A 21,322-nucleotide genomic window follows, 5' to 3' on the forward strand; every position below is an offset into this window, starting at 1 on the left:
CAGCAAATACGTACACCTCACATATTAGATCTGTTTCTTTATTCAATCAGATGATACAGCAGCATGTATATCACATACACGGAGGGGGGGGGGGGCAGCTTTTTTAAAAATACAACATTAACACATTGCTGTGAAATAATGCATGTCATTGGAGCAAAATCTAATTTATCATAGCAGAAAACAAAATTATGACAAAATAAAAACTTAGATGAGTAAAACAAACATGAAAACTAGTTAGGACTGCATTCTTTCACCACTGGTTTCATAATAACACACACACACTCTCTCTCTCTCTTTCTCCACAGATACAGCCTTTTTCAAAATTGAAAGTGTCATGTTAAAAAGAAATATGACACTTCACACATGACTTAAAAAGGAATAACATCTTTTGAAGGCACACCAATATCCCAATACAGCTATAAACAAGCAGACAAATCTGCATGATCTATCATTGGATTACATTCAGTTTGATATAATTTTTTTTTTTACTCATTGCAAAACATTATTATTGCTATAAGCTACAGTGTATAAAATAAAATATGTAGAATAAGTAGAACAAAAAGCAATATATACAAAGATGCTGTGTAAGTAGCACATTACTTTCTATGATAATGCTTATCTACACAGCAGAAACACTGTCATCTGCTTGTACAAAAACATCCCTGATGACATACTAACAACACTAAAATACAGTACTCCCATTTTTGGTTAGCAAAAAGTCACACATGCTCAAGTCCATTTTCCACTCTCACATCTATTGAGTGTTATCATGACAAACTTTCATTCATTTTCTACCGCTTTTCCTCACAAGGGTCGCGGGGGTGCTGGAGCCTATCCCAGCTGTCTTTCGGCGAGAGGCGAGGTACACCCTGGACTGGTCGCCAGCCAATCACAGGGCACATATAGACAAACAACCATTCACACTCACATTCATACCTATGGACAATTTGGAGTCACCAATTAACCTAGCATGTTTTTGGAATGTGGGAGGAAACCGGAGTACCCGGAGAAAACCCACGCATGCACGGGGAGAACATGCAAACGCCATGGAATTGAACTTGGGTCTCCTAGCTGTGAGGTCTGCACGCTAACCACTCGATCGCCGTCCCACCAACAAACTTTCAATCAGATTTTTTTTTTTATTGTAATCTTGGAATGGTTTAAAAAGGTAGTCAGTCATCGAGAGAAGACTTCTTCCGATGGTTGCTGGTGGAGTGCAGGACTGATCAACCTTCTACGAGAGGTTGCCTTCGTTTTAGATGGTCATGTCTGCAAAGTCTGGTCTTGTAAACCCTTTCTGTAATTGGAACATAAGAGAGCACATCGAAATAAAGACATTGAACAGAAGTCATTTAAGTAGCCAAATATGATGCCACAAAATCTGGTGTGAGCGCCCCATCTGCTGAGTTTCTTCAGGGGGAGAAAAAAAAACAAACTTTCATCAACAAGACAACACAGATTGTGTTTGATTGTAAAGTGCACGTTGTATGAAGGCATTTTCCACTCTGTCAGGACTTGCGCATAAGAGTGGAACGCTGCACCCTTGGGTGGGGCAAGTCGTAAGCTGCAGAATATGGCAGACCGATCGAGACGTGCATGTGTACATACAGTATGTGGTGATGATGTATGGTCTTGTGCTGGTTGCCGTTGGAATGAATGGGAGAATTTCAGAGAATGACTTTTGCACTACTGAGAAAGACATACAATATACCTGTCACTCTCACTTTCTTAGCCCCAGGCCAAATTGGGGCCCAATGCAGTATTTGATTTGGAGGCCCCTGTTTTTTTAACCCTCATACCACGGCCAAATTTTTTTTTTATACTTTATTTTTATTTATTTTAAGCAAAACGTCAACAGCAATACAAACACACTCAAAACAAAATGGGGGCACTTTTTTGTTTCTTAGTTTTTTCCTTTTAATTGCGGTAATTGTTTTAATTCTGTAAAGCACTTTGTGTTGCATGTCTTTGCAGGAAAAGTGCTATACAAAAAAAGTTGATTTGATTTGCATAGTTCCATGTCATGTATTGTGTTCACATCACACAAAGCCAGTCCTCCAGTACCGGGGGGTCTTGGATTAAGCCATTTTTTGGTAATAGCTTTTTTACCTGCTACCAACATTCATTCATTCACTCATTTTCTACCGCTTTTTCCTCACGAGGGTCACGGGGGTGCTGGAGCCTATCCCAGCTGTCTTCAGGCGAGAGGCAGGGTACACCCTGGACTGGTCGCCAGCCAATCACAGGGCACATATAGACAAACAACCATTCACACTCACATTCATACCTATGGACAATTTGGAGTCGCCAATTAACCTAGCATGTTTTTGGAATGTGGGAGGAAACCGGAGTACCCGGAGAAAACCCACACATGCACAGGGATGCTACTAACATGATTTTATATAAATACCTATCTTCTCTTAATGCAAGGTCTCCCACCAGGTGGCCCAGGTAGAATGTCTCACATGAAAAAGTCCCATTGTAACCCAAAATCCTCTCCATGGTTTTTACATACCCTCTTCCAAAAATGAATGATATTTGGGCAGAACCAAAACACATGTGAATGGTTGACATTGACTGTACCACACTGATGCCAGCATGGGTGGGTAAATTTAAGTTATTTTTGTTTAATTTCTGGTGTAATGAAAAATCTAATTATATTCTTCCAGCAATTCTCCCTCCAGATCCAAGATGATTGATGGTATTTTGGGTCATAATCATACCCAACCATTCAGTTTCTGTAATATTTGTTTTGTTTTGAATAGCCGCCTTTCCCTCCATTAAATTTTTATATAGTGTGGATACTATCTTGGTAGTTTGTGATTTGTAGACCACGACCGAATTTTATCCTCAGCCCCTCGCCTACTATTTTATTCAGACCTGAATTTATACTGAATGACTTTAAAAACACAATTTTGGTTGTCAGATTGTCGAGTGTTGTCACGCCTCATTACTCCATAGTAAAGAATTTTCGATATTAAACATATCTCCTTAAATGGACCACTCATGACCAACTCTTGGTGTAACAACACCTGCACAGGATCGCCATATCCGGACGACACAGTGATCAGTTCCGAAATACTTCACTGAAGTCAAATGAGTGTTGATAAAAGGTTGATAAAAGTCAATATGGTAAAAGAAATATGTCTGTATTTATTGTTTCCGTACCTGCTTGTAGTCTTTGTGCAGTTTCTTGTACTGGAACATGTTGCTGAGCACTGTGGCAGCTGCTTTGGCTGCTCTTATCTTTCCGGAACTACAACAAAAATGACAAAAAGAACCCCCATGATGCACCATCACTTGTCTGTCATGCCGTTCTTCTAAGCCATATAGACTACACGCCTCGCTTTGCCTCACCTGCAGTCATGCAAATTCTTAATGCCGACCAGTTTGGGCAGGCCGTCAAAGAAGCACACGTCCCTAGCGGCGACAGAGCTGCACGTCACCAAATTGTTGAGGATTCCACAAATGTTGACCACCACGTCGCTCGACGGCTCCTTCTGGTGGCCGTCGGCAGGCAGCTTGGCCACCAGGTTGTTGACCACCTTTGTGGCTGCACAAGGAAACGACAGGAACAACAGGAATTGTTAGCCGAGCAGGATTCCAGATTTAGTACAGTCTTCCTCATGCTAATGCATTAGCATACAACAGCAGCTACATTAGCAATTCAAAGAACCGTCAACTTATGGCTGTCCAATGGCAACATGTACTGTTTTATCATTTATTCATTCATTCATTTTCTACCGCTTTTTCCTCACGAGGGTCGCGGGGGGTGCTGGAGCCTATCCCAGCTGTCTTTGGGCGAGAGGCGGGGTACACCCTGGACTGGTGGCCAGCCAATCACAGGGCACATATACTGTAGACAAACAACCATTCACACTCACATTCATACCTATGGACAATTTGGAGTCGCCAATTAACCTAGCATGTTTTTGGAATGTGGGAGGAAACCGGAGTACCCGGAGAAAACCCACGCATGCACGGGGAGAACATGCAAACTCCACACAGAGATGGAATTGAACCCTGGTCTCCTAGCTGTGAGGTCTGCACGCTAACCACTCGATCGCTGTGCCGCTTTTTATCATTTATTTTCAAGAAATATTTTTCATTTATACATTAAAAAAATTACATTTCATACATAAAAATATTTTAATTGGACAGCAACAGTCTGCTTGCCTGGACATTTCTATTAAATAAATTAAAGGAAAATAATTAAAATAAAAATGTTTTCAATTCTACTACTGTCTCCAAATTTTCACTTCTTAAATTGAAATGATGGGTTCAATTGTATTTTATGTAATAATACATTAATTTTATAGTGTAAATTGTATGCTTTTAATATATTTTTCATTTATTTATACTTATTTACACCTTACCAAATATTGTTTACAATAGTATGCATGCATTGTCACCACCACTTCCCGTGTCCGGAAGCATTATTCAGTCCCATGTGACGCTACGCAATACCATTAGTTCCATTAATTCCATTATTTGATACTTCCCCTAGGACGAGTGGTTAGCGTGAAGGCCACACAGCAAGAAGATCTGAGTTCAATTCCAGCCTCGGCCATCTCTGTGTGGAGTTTGCATGTTCTCCCCGTGCATGCGTGGGTTTTTTCCGGGTTTCCTCCCACATTCCAAAAACATGCTAGGTTAATTGGTGACTCCAAATTGTCCATAGGTATGAATGTGAGTGTGAATGGTTGTTTGTCTATATGTGCCCTGGGATTGGCTGGCGACCAGTCCAGGGTGTACCCCGCCTCTCGCCCGAAGACAGCTGTGATAGGCTCCAGCACCACACGACCCTTGTAAGGATAAGCGGTAGAAAATGAATGAATGAAAGGATACTTGCCCTACTTGCTCCAAGTTAACCCATTGATGTGAATCCGACACGCTTTAATAGGCGACGCCCGCATTGTTTGCACATAGAGTGTTTGCTGTGCTTTATGGATTTTACATGACTCAAATTTGACAGCAGCACTAAGGTCATGATATTATTTGTCCAAGGGTGTCGACTACAAATAAAATGATGTTAAACTTTTACTTCATTTCATGACATGTTTTTGGCATTATTTTGGACTGTAGAAAGCCTTTGACAGACTTTTGCATGGATTTTTTGTGGCATGAATACAGAAACAGTTTAAAAAAAATGTTTCTGTACTCTGTACTCTGTTTCTGTACTTCTTCTAAGATTATGCTTGCGCTCCAAGCATAATCTCTTATACTCTCCCTCCCTCTTTGCAAAACCAGGTAAAAATAATGTTAAATGTTCAGTTGTACCATCATATAATTATGTTTGCATTATTTTGTGCATGTAAAACTATCATTTTTGGGGGTATTTGGAATGGGTTTACATTATTTTTGGTTAGGGTGGTATTCATTGATGCAAAAAATGAAATTGTGTAAATATGACATTGTGTATCCTTACATTAGAGAGAGAGGTAAATAAAGAAAGGAAGAAAGTCATACCCATGTAATTCTTGTCCTTGGCATGACGGGATAGATTCCGGAGGAAGCCTGTGATGGAACGCAGCTCGAGGTCATTGTTTGTGCGCAACAGGTCTAGCAGAACAGGCAACATGCGCTCCTGGTCCATGGCCACGCGACTCAGCACTGCTGCCCACTGCAGGAACGTAGGAGATCATTCAAGCCAATGAGTCGAAGAGGAGTTGTTTTCTTTAAGGTTGATGGAGGATGTAGAACGCTGACCCTCTTGTCTCCAGCCGTGATGTTCTGCAGCGCTCCCGCCGCTGCCTCACGAGTGGTGGAGTTGATCTCGCACAGCTGCAGGACCCGGTTGTAGATCCCCACAATCTGTGGGTGCCACAGCCACTCCATCCCCTTTGGCACCCGGGCCACCTCGGTGAAGGTGGAGACATCCTGGTTCATGCTCTGTGTGGGCAGGAAAGACACAGACTGTGTTAATAATCACTGAAGACTTTTCATTAGGGATACGGGATTATATTCCGTTTTTATTTTATTTTATTATATTTTTTATTTTTTTTATTTTTATTATATATATTTGTTTTTAATTAATTAATTGGAAAGACACAGACTTTGTTAATAATCACTGAAGACTTTTCATTAGGGACACAGGATTATATTCAGTTTTTATTTTATTATATTTTTATATATTTTATATTTTTTACATTTTTTATATTTTTTATATTTTTTATATTTTTTATATTTTGTATTTTTATTATATATATATATATTTTTTTTTATTAATTAATTGGAAAGACACAGACTGTGTTAATAATCACTGAAGACTTTTCATTTGGGATACGGGATTACATTCCGTTTTTATTTTATTTTATTATATTTTTATTATATATTTTTTAAATTAATTAATTATAATTAATTATATTTATTATATTAGTTTTTTATTTTATTTTATTTTATTAATTTTTTCTTTAACCTATCAAATAAGCTGAAAGGAAATGTTAGAATGTGCATACATTTTTGGCCTTCCTGCTCTGAGGCGTGAAGCATCCAATGGCCTCTCCCTTCCCAGAATCCTCAGCTCGGCTCGGCCCCTCCAGGCGAAGCAGAGCCGATGGCGGTATCTCGCTGTAGAGCTGGTAGGAGAGGTTCCTCAACACACACACCGCATTCTCCACCCCCTGAAGAGCAAAACACACACATGCAAATAAACGCACACAATCTTAAGGAGAAGGTATTGGAAAAGTAGCTCAAAGGTCATCTGGTCTCACCTTGTCCTCCGCCTTGTTCTCGTCTAACGAGGCTCTGATGTAGGTCACCAAGGAGTCCACCAGGCCAGGAGTTTGTCTCATCTGCTGACGAGTCTTTTCATTCACTGAGCTCAGATTCCTTCAAAATGTGGGAGAGGTGATGTCAGGAACAATGTCAGGAACTACACAATCCTCGTTGGATCAGTGCTGAATTTGTGGCTGGTTTCGAGAGTACGATTTTTGATACTAAAATAAGACTATATTCATTTTTATAAAATTAATTTTTTATTCTCATAATTCTATGGCTTTAAAAATTCATTCATTCATTTTCTACCACTTATCCTCACGAGGGTCGTGGGGGTGCTGGAGCCTATCCCAGCCGTCTTCGGGCGAGAGGCGGGGTACGCCCTGGACTGGTCGCCAGCCAATCACAGGGCACATATAGACAAACAACCATTCACACTCACATTCATAGCTATGGACAATTTGGAGTCGCCAATTAACCTAGCATGTTTTTGGAATGTGGGAGGAAACCGGAGTACCCGGAGAAAACCCACGCATGCACGGGGAGAACATGTAAACTCCACACAGAGATGGCCGAGGGTGGAATTGAACTTGGGTCTCCTCGCTATGAGGCCTTTGTGCTAACCACTCGTCCGCCGAGCAGCCCCTTTACAAATTCTATTTGTAAATATTTGTGCCTTTTTACTGTGACCCTGATACTTTCTCCTGCACATATATGGTCTGGTTTGTTGTATATGTACACATATTTATATTTGAACAACCAGTTTGGACGCAAACACAGTAGAAATAAGCCTAACAAGCCTTGTCAAACACAAAACAAGAGTCATTTGCCTGGAGTGGTTCATGCAAATGCTAGTTGTTTTAGGAAAAGTATGATGAAACAGAGAGACACACACATTGGAACAAAGGAGTGGGATGGACATGAACAAAAAAAAGGGGGCAGATGAGTGAGGAGTACCTGAGACAGCCGGTGGTGTTGTAGAAGATTTCGGCCTCGGAAGCCGACTGCCTGATGCCTTCTGATTCATTGCTGGTCGACAGAGGGATGAGGATCCTGTCTGTCAGTTCCGGAAGAACCTCCCGGGCCAGCTTCTCCTTCAAGGTGTCTTTGGATGAAAGGTTCCACAAGATACCTACACAAACACAAATATGCTAATAAGTTCCCTGGTTTGTCATGGTTAATTGGTTCCACCATAAATGGAGAGCGCTTTTCCACCACTGGGGGTTCAGTATCTCACCTAAGGATACTTCAACATGATCATGGGAGGACGAAAATATCAATCCATATCAATCAAATTTAAAATTTTCTTAGTTATGGCGTAGAAAACCAGTTTACAGTCTTCTAAATACAGTTTTTAACATTATTACAGCCCTCAAGACGTGAAAATAACAACCATAAAGTCACCTTTGCATTTGTATTACCCAATATAGATATAGAAAATAAGATATATTAGATAAAATGAGATACTCACATACATACAGTACATAGGTAAGAGACTCACACATTAACAGATCCCTGTTGCTTTTTTGTTGGACAGCGTACTTCCTGGGGTGGCTATTGTCTCATCAAAGTATTGTAATGGCTGCTTTAAACTCGTAACACCCAATATAGTATAATACAGACTATATATATATATAGAGAGAGAGACAAAATAAGTAAATAAGCCATTTAAAACGTAAATAAAACTGTTGCTTGAGCAGTGTCACAATAAATGTGTTCCCTTGGGGACTGTACTGGCAGGCGGACAGATGTGTACAGGACAGGAAACCAAGTTGGAGGTTCAGAGTTGAGTTTGAGCTTGTTGAGGGTTATGGACCCAACAGTCGCCCGTGTTATTATATTATGATTATTATGTTAGTGTGCCTGTTGTGAAATAATTGCCTGGTCAGACAATCACGTCTAGTGCCTGTCTCACTGAACAATTACTGACACCTAGTGGCCAATGTATAATACATTCACATTTTGAATGCTTCTTCTGCCTTGTATTTGCATTTTAGTCCATTTAGGCCAGAAATTAGTATTTATTAATACATTTTTAAACCATGATAGAGTGAGGGCGACTGTAAAGGAGTCACAGTGAGCTGAGCTGATGTTTTGTAGTGATAAAAATACACATTTTTGTGTAATTGTTTTTTTGCTATTTCTCATCATACATGGACTGAGGAATAAAAATTAGAGAGACCCGGTTTGCATCTGAATGTCTTTGCTCAAGTTAATTGGTACTTGGGAGGAGAAAGGGTAAGAAAAAAAACAAATTGAGCTGCATGTCGTGTCATGTTCTCGTTTTAAAGACTGAAAATTCCTACCGGTGATGTTCTTTTGGAGCTCGTCGTCTGGCTCCTTAAGTGCCTCCACCAGCTGGGGGATGCCCCCCTCCTCAATCAGGGCCACCTTGTTCTCCATGTTCTCATAGATGAGGTTGCGCGTGGCACCGGTGGCATAGCGCTGCACTTCCTGGTTTTCGGCATTGAACAGCTTCACCAGCTCACTGATGCCCTTGCACTGACGCACCTTGAGACACGAATGAAAACTTTTTCACCACATTATATCTTTTTAAAGTATATAAACATTTGCAAAACAACAATTAATTGGAATGAATTAGTAATGTGCATATTAGGGCACATGAACTTTAAAGGAACAGTTGAAAATAACAGTTTTGTTTTAATAAAGAGGCTAGGCTAGGAGGCAACTCACTGGCCTGATTGGAAGCACATTTGAGCTTTTTCCAGCATCCCCCTCCTGAAACGGAATAAACCGGCTCCCACCACTAAACAAGAAGCTCCAAGTAGCTAAAAGGTTCTGGCCAAAAAGTGAGCTGGTAAAAGCAGACTTTGAAGGTTCAAGTTCCTCAGTAACAAGGTGCTGAGAAAGCAGCCTGAGGCATTCCAAACACAGGCCTCGTGTTTGTGTCGTACCTCATGTTTGGCATCGCTGTCGTTGTAACACTCGTGCTGAATGTAAGCTGCACCCAGGACTTGCAAATCGGGGTCTGGTTCTCTCAGGTACTGTACAGCTGTGGCCATGTCCAAGGAGGTGATCCTGTTTAAAGAGTACAAGAGAGAAGAAATACAACATCAGGGAAAACTTCCATCTCAAACATTTGTATCCACACACAATACAAAATATTTTAGCATATGTATAGGGCATCGATACGGTATATTGAATGGGCTTAATAAGAAACTCACACAATGTACTTATATGTGCAACCACTATCATCTATTACATATTTACCTATGCCAGTATTACCTATAATACACTCTGTATGTACTGTATTCATTATTCATTCATTCTATTAATTCTATAATGTTAATGTTAGTTCAGGTTTAATAATATTTACAGTAATTAAGGTATCATTATCATACATCCTGTCTGTATTTATTCTGGACAATGTATGTATTTATTTATATAACGGAACACTATCTACAAACTTTATTACTTAATATTAAAAGAGCTAGTAAACGGGTACATATTGAACACAGTAAAAAATATTTTTAATTGAAGGGGTAGGTAGCTTTTCTTCTTCTTCTACTCATTTTCTCACATCTTGATTTGTGTAACTGTAAATGAAGTTCTTCAATGTAACCATGTTATATTCCAAATAATATGTTCAAATGTACGTATGTTTGAAATAAACCAAACAATTACCATTACCATGAGAGCTGAACGTAACTGTGGCACAAAATAGTTAAAACGCTAATAATTAAAACTTCATGCTTCGCTTAATTTAAACTGCAGCCACATTAATCACACACAGATAATGTGTGTTTATATTTGCAGAGCTCAGTTTGATGAATTGCCACCAAAACTCACAGATGTCCGTAAATCCACTTGGCTAACCCCCTTCACCGTGTTGGATGTGTGAAACACAAGGCCTGAAATTGAGCTGCCACACCCAAAACCAGTCCTACAGCTATGAAGCCAGGTCACAATCCATAGTGGTTACTGTTTTCTCTCTCTCACACACACACACACACACACACACACGCACACGGACTCTGGATGCTCTACTCTACTCTCTCTACAAATCCTTTAATAAGATGAGTATTCATCAACTAAGAACTCACAACAAACGACAGTTTATCATCATTATAAATAAAAAAAATGACCTTACCCACTGAGGTTTCCCATGCTTCCGACCCCCATCTGCCCGTTGAATATGTCAGCCCCCCGGCCCACACTCTGCATACTTTTGATTGACGCGGCCCGGGAAATGGTACTTTGACGCTGCTGCATGGCATGCAAGTTCCCCTGAGAAATGGAGGACACTCCTGGCCCTATGAAGCCCATGTCCACTTTGTCCATTCCACCTCCATACATGGCGGACCCGCTAGACATCTGCCGCTGCAGGGTCCCCGACATGGAGCCCATGCTCATCCGGTTTCGGTTGTTAATCCTGTTGAGGGTGCGATACGCTGGGCCTTTGAAGGATTGCTGGACCATCTCCATCTGTCCTCCTGCCATTCCTGTGCCACGTGAGATAGTGCCGCTGTGTGATCGGCGCATGGGGGCCTGGTAGGTCATGGAGCTTCCCCCTTGCCTCACCTGGCTGGTGTAGCCATTGCTCTGGACATATTGGCGGTTAAAGGTGGCATCGCGGTCGGACATCAAGCTGGCGGCATCGCTGCCGTCCGCCATCCAGGAATTTGACGGCAGTGTCTGCTGTCTCATTGCATGCATGGAGACGAGGTCCGGCTCCATGCGGATTTGGTTCCGGTTCCCTTGGTAGGTGCCCATGTGGACGTCTTCTCTGTAATAACCGCCGCCACCTCCAACTCCTCCGCCACCGACACTGATTCTATGGAGCTGGGCCATGTCTGGGCCAGCTGAGAGAGAGCTAAAGCCGGAGGACCTCTGTGATATCTGTGGAGTCTGGAAATGACGGAGGGAGTCAGTGTTACACTTAAATGTGGAGGGAGTGTTACTTCATATGATGTGTGTGCTGCATGTGTGGGAGAACGTCTGTGTGTAACTCAGTGCTCGGCAACAGTGGCAATTTCCCAATATGATAACAGACGTGACAGCCAGTGGTCAATCAAAGGTTAATTAAGCTGTCATATAAAGTTGATGATGAGAGCTGTTTACGGTTGTAGCAAACAGGTGTCTATTATGCCATGTCAGCATGTTAGAAATCCTGACAACTGTGGCACAAATCCAGTGACCTTGTGCTGAAATACTAAAATGTCGGAATCTAGAGGGTGGACTTGAAATCCCTGAGCTGATCCCTTCACAGCAGACTGTGAAATACTGCATATGCTAGTAGAGGGTCCACTCGCACGTTAAGATGTTCTGGTCATAATGGGGTCGTACTCACCATGGTTCTGGAGCCTGTATACATGTAGGATGACCTGGAGCTGTAACCGGGGTTGTAGGTCTGATACTTCAAAGTGGAAGATCCACCGTAGTCTGCAGTTAAGGAAATACAACAAGGACATATTGTTACATATTGTTATAATAATAATAATAATAATAAATTTTATTTCAAAGCACCTTTCAGGACACCCAAGGTCGCTGTACAGAAGATATAAAAACACAAATATAAAATACAAGATAAAAGAACAAACAATGAATAAGAACATACAATAAATAAGGGGGGGGGGGACCATGTGACGCAGTTAAAGAGAGTAAGCTAGTTTGAACAGATGAGTTTTGAGTTTGGATTTGAAGATGGGAAAAATGCAAGTACATTTATTTATAATTAAGTCTCTTAAGTCTTTCAGCAAAACTTTCAAGTAGAAAGTTAAGAGGTTAAAAATGTGTACGTCACAGTTCTATCTAAACTAAGTTTCTTATTTAAATTTCTTAAAAAGCTCATAGTGAGTAAAAACTTGAGAAACACGTCAGATCACAGAACGACAAAGGCGGAAGAATAACAGTTTCCAAACAGGTCAAAGCAGAAAAACCACAAAGACAACTGGAGGCTTTTCCCAAAAAGTGCTCTCCCACGTGTTTAACTTCCCGTCATTATTGCTGTTCATTAGAATTTTCGCTTTTTTTTTTTTTTTTTTTTTTTTACAAGCAAAGCTGTTTATGAACTCTGACTCAGTGTCTGACTGTGTTTCTTGAAGAGGTCAAAAGTGGATGTACGCATTTTTGAAATATTTGTGTATGTGTAATTTCCAGACTCTTCATTAGACACACATACACAGTCTAGGTCACTGGTCTTGTTTCTTGTGAGAGCTACTTTTACAAAATGAAAACGACCAAGAGATATTCATTTATTTTCATATTCTATTTCAACACAAACAAACAAACTGACAATGAACTAGACATTTATTTATGTGGTTTACGCTGAAGACACTACAACTAAGTATGTCTACAACTGTAGTTTATGGCTGATTAAAAAAAAAATGATGTACAATAATCCCATGTTTATTGCGGTAAATTGGTTTCACACCCGACCATAATAAGGGAATTTCTGTAAAGTAAGATTCCTTCTTTATGAATTTAATATTTTCATAGTTAGAGCATATAGAAAACCACTTATACTACCCAATATAGTAGATATAATCAGAGACATTCATGACATAAATAAAACATGTATAGTAAATGGGCACACATGAGGAAAACATGCAAACTTCCTGATCTCCTGACTGTGTGGCCAACATGCTAACCACTTGTACACCGTGCAGCCCTACAGCATGATTTGAACATTAAAATATTTTTGAAAAATTGTGACAGAATTGAAGCTGCAAAATTCAAATCACGATGTGGTAAAAATAAAATACTTGACACACACAGAGCCACCATTGCTGTGCAAGAAAAAAACATACATCATATTAAAAACAAAACACTATGAATATAATAAGGCTAATTCTTCTCCATGTGGATTCAAATGTGAATGTGCAGGCAAAAGCTTATTATCGCTCCTTGACGTTCACTTGGAGTTTACATCCGAAACAAAAAACATTCTCCCACAGCTGTCTCAGCTGACAGCAGCAATGGGTAACAATATCCTCATTCAAATATATGGGTCAACGGAGGACAACCTAACCTCTACATTACTTATGAATGGGATTATTAGGGCCGTCAAATGATTACAAATTTTAATTAAATTAATCAAAGTTTTCAATTAATCACCATTTTCTCATTATGTGTGAATACCTATATGCCCATTTGTGCTGTATTTTATGAAGATAAAGTTAAAGGACTGGACACAGTCATGCATATTTGTATGGATTATGAAGAGCTCCAAATGAACTAAAAGTTTAAATCAAGCTAAAAAAAATACTACAGAATTTATTTGCCTTTCTCAGTGACTTCTGACTTCACAAACATTCCCACAGTCACACTCCAAACCAAAAATGTAAAAACATTAAAAGCCAACGCTTTCAAAGAATTGTTATGTCTTGAGGGCATTTAGTGTTGCAACATTTACGTTCCGGTTCCACTTTACATAAAATTCAGCAAGTCAGACCTTGAGGCAGGGCGGTCACACACAAGTTAAAGTTTTATTCTCCGACAGAGTACTCACTACTACACGACTACTACTACTTCAACTACTCCATTTAATTGCCGACTCCAAATTGTCCATAGGTATGAATGTGAGTGTGAATGGTTGTTTGTCTATATGTGCCATGTGATTGGCTGGCGACCAGTCAAGGGTGTACCCCGCCTCTCGCTGGAAGTCAGCTGGGATAGACTCCAGCATACCCTATGAGTCTAGTGACTATAAACGGCTTTGTTTTGGCAGATTTAAGAATGACACTTAAAGGGGAAACACAATAAAGGCAAAATATCAGAAATTATGTATTAAAAAAAGCTGACCAATCAGTGTGGTTGCATGGCTACAAGGTTGCATGGTTTACTTGGGCGCCATGTCGCTGTTCCATAATGAAGCCTTCCAGTCTTTACTTTTCTTGTCTAAAGTAATAGTATCACTTGATGCAGTTCTCTATATCTAATTCTACTTCATGTCTTCATGTCCAAACTTCCTATGTCAGCAAAATGGACCTTCAGACCATTGTCATGCTTCACATGTCGAGAACACGCGTGTGCACACAAGCAAATGCATGACAAACCGGTCTGTACAGAGAGGAATGACTGATGCGGCCCTTTTCCGCCCCCAGGCAACGCCCTAGCACACCTGCAACACCACACACACACACACACACACACACACACACACACACACACACAGGCTTCTCTTTATTTTCTTGTAAATTTGTCCCACCTTCCCTTCTCAACATTGGGCTTCGTCTCCATGTTGCCTCCCCCAGATATGATCATCCGCACTATCCTGTAGCTGCAACACAGGAGGATTTTCCTTGCTAATTCCTGTTTTAAACACAGCTCTCTTTTTAGTAATGGGCGTCTCCTTGATGTGCTGACTCTTCTGGAGGTTGCGAATAGGGAGTATAATAATAATGACGTGACGTACGTAGAACTGGAAGTGTTAAGCATCTAGGCTCAAACCAGTCAAAGGTATAAGAGAAGCAGCATGCCGCATGAGCTGCTGCATTCCAGCCATTAAAGAAGACACTTACAGAGAACCAGAGAACATGGAGTTGGCTGTCAAAGAAGACATTGACACAATCATTGCCTGGGGGCTGAGTGGGAAAAACAATCTTCAACCACCATTGACCAATCCATTACTTAAAAGGGTTACATAAGATACCTAGAGGTCACTCACTTTCAAAATAATTTAATGATGGGATGCAAAAATAAGAAGTAATTTCCAGGGGTGTCAACAAACAAGACCTCTCACTTCCCTTTTGGAGACTCATTGCTTACGTAACGATACCAAGTCTGCCGTTGTCATGTACAAGCTTCATGCCAACAGAACGCTTGCTAACAAACAAGCTAAGGCAACATCTGGTTCTCACGGCAAAGTCACCTCTGTCCGACCTTCTCCTCCAGTGACTGACTATAGCAGAAACTAAACCCAACGCAGAGAGAAAAGCTTGCACCTCAGTCTGTTATCGCAAGAGCGTTCATGAAAGCAACACTTGTTGGAGCCTGTTACACATTAACCCTTTCACATGTGAGGGCCGCAAGATCGGGTTGTTCTGTTAGGAACCTGCAGGCAAGCGGAATGGACACATTCCATTGTTAGTGGACGAGATAGCATGTGGACAACGATAAGCAATTCAAAATGTGAAAAAGCTGCTCTATTGGTCTATCGGTTGTCATTTTAGGGACATTTTTTCTGATCAGCTAAGGGGAAGTTTCTGTAATACACAACTGATTAGACAAAGTATAAATTAACTGAAATAATTAGCTTTGGTTGAGTGGAATAGTCAGTGTTTATAGTCCAGTCTATGAAAATATGCAATTCTTCTGCATCAGGAATTTATAAAAGTTGTGTATTATTGATTGTGCCGTGTTTGTTTCTTTTTAAAACTTACTTAACTTACTTATAGAAATGTTTTTATCGTTTTTTTTTTTGTTTGTTTTTTTTACTTTTGTGACCAGTTTAGGGTACACGCCACCTCTCGCCACCTCTGTGACCCTAACAAACCATGGTAAGCAGTCAAGTGGGAGGATGTTGGTGATATGATTTCTCCACACCTTTTCAATATGTGAGAATTTGGATAAAGACGTAGGGACCAGGTTTTCCCACTTTTGTCAACATGCCATCATATACTACCGCATACTTTTCAACATTTTCCTTAATTTCTCAGTCTCTAATACGTAAATGAACTATGTGTTGTATTCCATTGTAGCTTGTGTACATGTTCAAATAAAATTAAAACATTACCACAACTCATATTACGTAGTCATTTAAAAAAATAAATAAATAAATAGTCATTTCAATAACAAAATTTAGAATTTTGTGTTGGCACCTTTTTAGTTCAGTGTGTTTATTTACTTGCTTAAAATGGTCTACTGTGACGTCATCCGACCAAAATAAAGGGTCTCACCGGTGGCCATTTAATTGCACCAACAATGATCACTTGTTGCTAACCTGTGTTATTTTATAAGTTTCACCACTAGCTAAAATAACAAATTAACACAAATAACAAGGTGTACCTTCACAAGTATGTAGTATGTATATTTGAGGTTCGACAAAAGGTTAAAGTAAGAAGGACTAGTTTATTACATACCTGACATGGCGTAGGCAGAAGTGGAGCCATTCTGACGCGGAAGTGTGGACTTCTCTGCTAGCCGCATTTGAACCTGCTGCTGGACTCGCCGGACCCTGGACACCTCGTCCGAGACCGAGGCGCCGCTCCCGAGCTGGTTGTCGGATGGGAGGCCATAGGTGGTGACCGAGTTATTGGGCTGTAGAGCAGAAAGAAACACGGTCTCTGAAGCCGCGGTGCTCATTGTGGATAAAAGGGAAAAGAAAGCCAGAAAAAGTGAAGAGCCAAGTAGCGCCTCTCTCGGCGGATGTCGAAGAGTGTTTTTGTGGAAGCGCACTGAGGCTCTGCAACCGTACAGAGGTGCTCTTTGGAAGGGGGCGGGGCTTCGACACTCCGTGACAGTCTACCTGACACGCTCAGGTGGGCTGTGTTCTTACGTAACGTTACCATGTCGACACTTTTATCGTCTCACTTCATTACGTTTGCTACATACTCGATAAACGAAGCATTAGGTACACTTTAGGTCCACTACAATACAGTCCTGTATTACTTCCTCCCACAGTCTTAAACATGCAGGTTAGGGTAGTATACATGGTGGGATGGTAGGCTCCGGCTCACACGTGACAATGGGGTCTAGAAAATAGATGTGATTTAGACAAAAAAGATCAGGTCACAAATATATATATTCAGATGTTTTTTTTTCCCCATATATATATCATATATCAACTATATATGCAGTGTATCATTAATACATGTGGATATACTGTAGTTATTGTACAGCTTGAAAACAGCATGGTGTACAGCATTATTTGTTTTGGTTCAAATAAAGTCACGTCATTATAGCAGTGCTTCTCAAATAGTGGGTGGTGGGGAACTGGGGGGGCTTCATTTTAATTAAAATGTACATATTTGTATTATGTAAATGATGTAATTATTATGTAAATTGTAAAACATGAAATTTGACTCTTGAATACGCTCGTATGCTCTCTATTTTGTTGCATTTTCCTGTTTTCAGTTTCAAATTCAGTGTGTATATCAATTTCTCTAGTATTTCAAATCAGGAGGGGACAAAAAAATATTTCCCTGGGGTGGAAGTGGGGGGGGGGCATACAGAAAATAACTGGGAAAGCACTGCTTTCACAAAACTTCCAATAATTTGATGACCAACTGTACTAGACAGTGATCGAGTGGTTAGCATGTAGGCCACACAGCCAGTAGACCCGAGTTCGATTCCGCCCTCGGGCATCTCTGTGTGGAGTTTGCATGTTCTCCCCGTGCATGTGTGGGTTTTCTCCGGGTACTCCGGTTTCCTCCCACATTCCAAAAACATGCTAGGTTAATTAGCGACTCCAAATTGTCCATAGGTATGAATGTGAGTGTGAATGGTTGTTTGTCTATATGTGCCCTGTGATTGGCTGGCGACCAGTCCAGGGTGTACGCCGCCTCTCGCACGGAGACAGCTGGGATAGGCTCCAGCACCCCCGCGCCCGTTGTGAGGATAAGCGGTAGAAAATGAATGAATGCATGAATTATTTTTCCAGGTCCTGAAAAAGATTGAATGTTTTTGATGGAAGGTTTGATTGAAGATATTGAAGGCAGTCACTTAAAGGCAAACGTCATCTATTTGACCCCATGACCATAAGTTACCATGAGGTTACGGTAGGTGAGGAAGTATGACATCCTGCCTGAATACACATTAACAGTGCATAGGGAGGGACCAGACAGTCCTGCCCGTTAAACCGGCTCAACATGTGTCACATTTGAATTTGAAACTTCAAATTTAGACGCGTGCATGACGGTAAATTCGTGATAAACATATCAGGATTGTATTTATTGTATTATCATGAATATCTAACAGTTTCTTAAAATAACTTTTGAATTAAACTTGAGGTAAGAAGTGTATTTTTGCTTAAGTGTGCAATATTAAGAGTGCAGACACACAACGAAAGACATCTTGACGCATTTTGTCCCATTTTTATGTTATCATTTTGTAATGTGTTAATGGAGAACCTGTACAAGGTGTGGCACAGTCGTTAGGTGACTCCACACCCAAGTTTTTATCAGAGTGTGTTACTATGATTCCATGCTTTAACAGCTCCCAAGAGTGAGAGTTGTTTTTTTTTAACCACACGCCTGTCTGTATATGCTCAGTTATGTACTTGAATGTACTTAAATGAAATATATTGACGCACTCCTAGATGTAAGCTAAAAAAAACAACCATATATTTGGGATGAAAATAACACTGTAAATATTAACTGAAATTGGACGCCGGACGTCTCATGAAAAAAACCATGTGATGTCTCTCAGCCAGTCACTGAAGAAAGGTATGATGAATTATTATTAGTACATTATTGAATGATGATAAATAGTTTTCATATCACGCAGTATGGTACACTATACAACCTTTTTATGGAGTTATAATTCATAAATTGAATGTATTTGAAGGGACTGAATGGAGAAGCGTATTAATAAGTAGCGTCATTCCTCCGGCTACTGCAGAAGTTAGCATTTTTTCAAGTTTCACAGTAAAATTTCACAACAATGATGACTAAAACATACACGTCTAAGCCGTAAGTAGTCATTTATAAAAAGCTGACCTACCATTGCCAGTGAAGCTCAGCTGTTTCGGGATGTTTTGCACTCCCTTCTTCCTAAGCAGGTGATTAGATATGATGGGATTTTTTTTTTTCCACAGAGTATTAAGTGTTCTAGTTTGTGTTAACTGTCACCGCCCTAAACATTTGAATTCTCACTGCGTGTAAATACTGGCACCAAACAAGAGAAATGAGTCAAGGAAGAGTTGGTGACACTGCAGGGTGTGGTACTGCCAGAGGGTAGATGACAGAAAGGAGAAGTGTGAAGTAAAAATGAATGTGATGATGCTACTCCGCAAGCCGTGGGAAGACTTTATGAGAAGTGAGGTGGGATTCTGAATTCTTCTGCTGAATATGCTGCTTTTATTTCGAGTGTTTTCGTCACTTGCTATTGATGTGGAAGTGTTTCCCAACATTTGGCGATGAATTGCTCAACATCTCAACCCAGTGGAGAGTTAGTGAATGGCTGAATTTTGCCAAGCATGACCTCATCACCATTTGTCACTCAAGCAAGATTGGGGGTGATATGGAAGCATGACTGTAACAGAGTGATAAGCTCCTTCTGACAGATCCTTCATACTGTGTATCATGCTGTGCATGTGTGTGTAGATCTACTGAGTAGATCTACTACTATGATCTACTGATCTACTGTGTAGATGCTGTGTGTATCATCTAGAACAGGGGTCAGCAACCTGCGGCTCCAGAGCCGCATGTGGCTCTTCAGACTCTTTATTGTGGCTCCCTTTGCGATGCTTGAATATTTTTAACACCCGAGTGGGGAAAATGCACGTCTTTTGTAATGAGTTTTAAAAAATCCAACTTTGTCTGAGACCATGAATGCATCCTGAGTGAGTTCTGACTGCTATCCAGTTCAGTACATGAAGAAAAACAAGTAATACTTACCTACAAATCTAAAAAATAAATTCGAGATAATTTAAAAACAGCGGCATGGGAACTTGTTTTTACGTTTACAGTACTTTACACATCCATTTATGTAAGTTTATCTCCAAAACTAGCAAGAGTACTCCAACTCGTCTTTTCTTATCTGAACTACTTTGATACCCCCAAATTCCCTCCAATGTTGTTTTAAACATACTATATGTTTTGCGGCTCCAGGCTATTTTTCTTCAGTGGGCATTGGGTAAAATGGCTCTTTTCATAGTAAAGGTTGCCGACCGCTGATCTAGAATGTCACAGCACATCTTGGAATTCATGTTTCCCTAATGTAACCCTAACCCTAACCGCAGCTACCTATTGCCGGCAGCACTCGTGCAGTCCAAGACCATGACGCTACCATCGGCATGCTTAACTGTAGACCAGGGGTCTCAAACTCAATTTACTTGGGGGCCACTGGAGCATTTATTTAAAAAAAATATTATTTAAACTTTGCTTTGGTTCCAATTTTCTACAAGAAAAGCTCTGATAAAAAATTCCACTGTTCTCAAATATCTTACTTTTTAATTTTCTTCACAAAATAAGATGAAAAATATATAAACAAATCAAGAATAAAGAAAATCAATCAATCAGTAATAAATAAATATAACCACATAAAACCACATAAAACCACATATAGTTGGTGGGTAGACAAATTATTTTTTTCAGATTAAAATGAACAAAGCATTATTAGAGCCCTGTAGACATGACAAAACACGACTATAGTCACATTTATACTCTTTTTATTTACAACATATTGCGCAACTGCAGGGTCTTGCGACACATGCTAACTCATAAACAAGAGAGCTAGCGACCTAAACGGTAGCCTTCAAGTTATTTCCTTTAAACTTAAATAGCCAAAAACTTACCACTTCCACACGGATAGGGAGGATAACTATTAACAGTTATTTAACCTTTAACATGAACATTAATCAAACGTAATAATTTTTTCTGGGTACATGATACCATACAGCATCCATATCAAACTTGCGCGGGCCGCACTAACATTAAACTTTCATATTAAGGCGGGGGCCTCAAACTAGTGTCCTGCGGGC

The 21,322-nt window shown here is 40.2% G+C and overlaps 1 protein-coding gene across 2 annotated transcripts; it reads right to left on the minus strand.

Annotated features, from left to right (window-relative positions):
- Positions 1–24: 24 nt before the first annotated feature.
- pkp3a (plakophilin 3a) lies at positions 25–19,480 on the minus strand. 2 transcript variants are annotated; one of them, XM_058075123.2, is made up of 14 exons: positions 19,342–19,480; positions 16,761–16,938; positions 12,029–12,120; positions 10,829–11,586; positions 9,633–9,756; positions 9,024–9,228; positions 7,675–7,849; positions 6,714–6,831; positions 6,459–6,623; positions 5,710–5,892; positions 5,470–5,623; positions 3,358–3,553; positions 3,169–3,256; positions 25–1,297 (listed from the first exon to the last, which is right to left on the minus strand). In XM_058075123.2, exons 1-14 carry the CDS (start codon positions 19,342–19,344, stop codon positions 1,256–1,258), a joined length of 2,481 nt encoding a protein of 826 aa, XP_057931106.2. In that variant the 5' UTR covers positions 19,345–19,480; the 3' UTR covers positions 25–1,255. The 2 variants fall into 2 exon arrangements, with proteins under 2 accessions (XP_057931106.2, XP_057931105.2); XM_058075122.2 differs by lacking the exon at positions 19,342–19,480 and having other exon boundaries at positions 16,761–17,092.
- Between the last annotated feature and the right edge of the window lie 1,842 nt (positions 19,481–21,322).

The sequence above is a fragment of the Doryrhamphus excisus genome, linkage group LG1 (genome assembly GCF_037039965.1).
Source record: "Doryrhamphus excisus strain RoL-2023G ecotype Guam linkage group LG1, RoL_Dexc_Guam_v1.1, whole genome shotgun sequence".
NCBI classification, from domain to species: domain Eukaryota; kingdom Metazoa; phylum Chordata; class Actinopteri; order Syngnathiformes; family Syngnathidae; genus Doryrhamphus; species Doryrhamphus excisus.